We start from the raw sequence: 3,873 nt of genomic DNA, 5'->3' as shown, positions 1-3,873 counted from the left end.
AAGTTTGCAACCCTTCCAACTTCTTTACATGTCCACTTCTTCTGATGGAGTAAGTCTCTGAGGCAGCCTGGCAGTCAGTAGACAAAATCAAAAACTGAGATGAGTTTGATTTTTTCTCTCTATGAGCCATCATTACGAGAAGCTCTTTCCTCATATAGGTTTTCTGACCCACAGCATATTTTCCTAGTAGTTGATTAGGAATGCCTTTCCTATCCTTTCTGAGAGTGCCAGTCATAAAAGTATTGTGATCATACAAAGTCCTAGCAAGAGATATCGAGGTGAAAAAGTTGTCGAGATATAAATGGTGTCCCTTGTTCATGCAATTTGCCATCTGTAACAGTTGCATGACAACTGTGCTACCTAAGCCAGTCTGTACCACTCTTTCATTTTCCTGAGTCCTTTGTGCTCCTTTGTAGCAGTAGAAAGCTACACAATTGCATGTCATCATCTTGGCAAAAAAGGGGGTAACACTTGTGTAAGGTTTTTAAGTTTGGTTTAGTTTAAGATTAAGGTTGTGACATATTTTGAGCAAGGGTTGCTGTGAGAGGATTTAATAATAGGTTAGATTGGCAGTACAAATACCCTCAAATGAACCAACACATTTATTTGTGACAACATTTCATTAAATTGATTAATTGATTGCGTCAATCGACATATTAAGCACAAACCTTAATACTTTAATACTTTGAAAACATGTTTGATATTAAATTATTCATTACAATTTATTTTAAATTTAATTCATTATAATATTTACTAGTAATTTTGTAGTGTTGCAATAATAATGAGTTCATGGACTAACATGAGAAACTTTCTTTAAAATAGCTAAACATTTACATGAATTTACATTTTCGAAATTGTGAACATTTAAATAGATATGGAATTGAAAATGATTAATGAACCCTAAAATATACTAAGTTCTTAAAATTACTTACATTTTATTTCACATCACACTTATTACGCCTAGAGATATTTTTCCGCACACGAACACAAACACTCCCGAACTTCACTTTTCGAATTCCCGGCCTCCACTTCCACCTCTCCTCCTTGTTCTTCAGTTTTGATGTTCTTCTCCCGCCAGCTCATTGACCACGCCTCTGCCAAATCTCTCCATCATAATTGGTGAGTAACAATTTTCCATATCAGCATGGCTGTCCCTTACATTGTCGCACGGTTTTTACAAATAAGCATTTCCTGTTTGTTCACCATCGGCGTCTGGGCGGATGTGCGTATCTACTTACATCCGGAGGATGTTTGTCTCGAATTGCAATACGAGACTTCCTTTCCAGCAACTATCTGTACATCTATTCTATGAATTTTATATTACTAATAATTACATAAGTCTTACACTTGTGAAATGAGTGTCCCAGTAGCTAGTTATACTTGGCTTTGTAAATATTCCCATGTTTAAAATTATGGACAAAAATGCTTTTATTTCCAGCAATGTTACATCAACCCACTTCCTGACTCGGCTAAAAGGAGGCAAAGTCTCTTGATTTTTAGCAATGTATGATCTTGCATATCGATTTGTTTCATTTACAAACGCCGTAAGTATAGCTGTTGTAAAGAACAGGTTGAAGTACGCAATTGGTTTAGAATTTTGTGGAGGACAATGTTTTGGCCCACTCAATTCAGCAAACGTGAACCGATGATTGTAAGGTGGGTCATTGCCTTCCTCCACCTCAACCCAACTACTACTGTCATCAGCCGGATCATTTTGTTGGACATCATTTTGTGTAGGCCTAGGCTTACCACCTTGTTGCTCAACTACACTAGGCCTAGATGGAGGCTCATCTTCCTCTGACTCTGATGTCAACAGAGGTACACTAGGCCTAGATAACATCAGTGGTCTGTTACCGCGAAATGAAGATGATATACTGGGTTGGTCAGGGTTAAAAGTAGGGTCTTAATCTATGTCGTCTTCAAAACTATATTCACTAGAACTATCTTCAGATTCACTACTGTCTCGATTAGATCCATTTTCAGAACCAGTGCCACTAGATTGGAAATTAACACCGGCATCTCTAACAATGCGAATCAAAGTATCTTCACTCACAGGATAATGCGGTCTCTTTTTACTCATTTTGAACTAAAATTATAATATAAGACACTAATAACCTCAAACGAACCGATAGTGACACAATAATTACTACGCCGTCGGAGTTGAGCAGACGGACCGAGATCAGACGGCACAGCCTTCCAAATTGCAATTTCGTTAAAGTTCGATGTCGAAACGTAGTATATAAAAGGATGATTGTTATTTTTTAAATTAATTAGATATATTTCTCTATCAATTGAAATGTAGTAAGATTTATTTGGCAAAGTAATAACTCTGAAATAAATTTATGATGCAACAACGATATATCGTTGCATATCAATTTTCGCCCGAAACATCAACAACGATATATCGTTGTGTATCACTTTTCGGTAAATTCACTCACAACGATATATCGTTGCGTATCAGTCAAAGGGATAAAATGATATTTCCATGGTTATACTTATATAAATGGGTCAGGGAAATATTGAAGAATAATTTAAACAAATAAAAAAATTGTTGTTAAAAATATGTTTTTTGCTATATTTGACGCAGACTCCCTCCCCCCTTTCATTTACAAAACTTAGATGCTACTTGATAAAAAAGAGTATGCTCTTACCTTGATGGAGAAGAAATCTGTAAATAATGTGAAGGTGGACCTGAAGTTCTTTTTCACACAGATGATGAGAACTGGCAACTAGCCAATAGGAATCCAGGTATATAAAACAGATGTTTCTGAATGCATTAAAAGTATAAATGAGCTGTAATCTGATTGGTTAGCCATGGAAATTACAATTTTGCACTGTAAGTGACCATTACTGACTAGGTGACCACTACTAGCCTACTAATCCTACCTGCTCTTTGTGATCTCCTACGATTACATAAGAATTGAAGTTTTCTTCATGAGACGTCCTTGCATTTGCTACTTGTTTTCTGTGCCTGTGTTTTTTTTTTTACATTTTGGCTTGTTATTAGAGATTGTAGGAACACGTCTTGCTCGTTCTTCGTGTCAAAACTTCTTAATCTAACAAATATTTCACCTTCACTTTCAGCCAGACGTTGAGTACACTCCTGTTTACATCTGAAACAACGAAGTAGGTTTAGGCTTACAACAAATTATCAGTGAGTTAGGTTAGTTTAGGGTTTCATGGTTAACACAGAGTTTAGGGGCGGGATGACATCACAGAACTACCTATTATTAAAATATTAACTAATCAACGATACCTAGGTAAAATTAACACAACGTAACCCAAAAAATAACATTGGCAAACTACCCAAAACAAACACAATTGCCATTAATAATATATTTCATTAGGCTTATGTATCTACAAGTTCAATGAACGTGATAAATATCAATGTATTAAAGGCGATTGCCTACTTACCCACAATGTGGTCCAGAAGTAACAGCAGGAACAACCCTATTCTTGTAGTCAACATATTCATTACCTTTTACTGTTGCATGTTTGATTTTATTTCTCTTCCAACTTGACTCGTACTTAAACTTTTTGCCTCTACTATTACTGGGTTCTTCATCCATTGGAACAATATAATAAGTAAATAAAACCAACTTTTAGAATACAATTGAAACAATAATAACCTCTCACACACTTCTTACAAAAGACTGACAGACTTACATGTCCAGGAAATTAAACAGATGAAATTCACGGCTGTAATCTCAGAGTTACCAATATAATCCAGCACAGCTGACTTATTTTTCGCCTTATTTAAAACGTTCTAAGTCAGTGACATAGAATCTTATTGCACAGAACTGGAATTTGAATAAGTTATTACTATGGTAACGGAGCATCAGACGAAAATGTGTTTGCTTGAAAATGTCCATC

The 3,873-nt window shown here is 35.7% G+C and overlaps 1 protein-coding gene across 1 annotated transcript; it reads right to left on the bottom strand.

The window, feature by feature from the left end:
- Positions 1-2,469: 2,469 nt before the first annotated feature.
- LOC124358790 lies at positions 2,470-3,656 on the bottom strand. Its single transcript, XM_046811087.1, has 2 exons — positions 3,415-3,656; positions 2,470-3,113 (listed from the first exon to the last, which is right to left on the bottom strand). The coding sequence occupies exons 1-2, from the start codon at positions 3,567-3,569 to the stop codon at positions 2,933-2,935; spliced, it is 336 nt and encodes a 111-aa protein (XP_046667043.1). The 5' UTR covers positions 3,570-3,656; the 3' UTR covers positions 2,470-2,932.
- Positions 3,657-3,873: the final 217 nt, after the last annotated feature.

The sequence above is a fragment of the Homalodisca vitripennis genome, chromosome 3 (genome assembly GCF_021130785.1).
Source record: "Homalodisca vitripennis isolate AUS2020 chromosome 3, UT_GWSS_2.1, whole genome shotgun sequence".
Lineage (NCBI taxonomy): Eukaryota > Metazoa > Arthropoda > Insecta > Hemiptera > Cicadellidae > Homalodisca > Homalodisca vitripennis.
This window is presented reverse-complemented; position numbering and strand designations above follow the sequence as displayed.

Coding starts and splice junctions, on each gene's coding strand:
- LOC124358790 (XM_046811087.1), bottom strand. CDS start 3,569: ATGGATGAAGAACCCAGTAATAGTAGAGGCAAAAAGTTTAAGTACGAG. Junction 3,114..3,414: donor ACTTCTGGACCACATTGTGG/GTAAGTAGGCAA, acceptor TCGTTGTTTCAG/ATGTAAACAGGAGTGTACTC.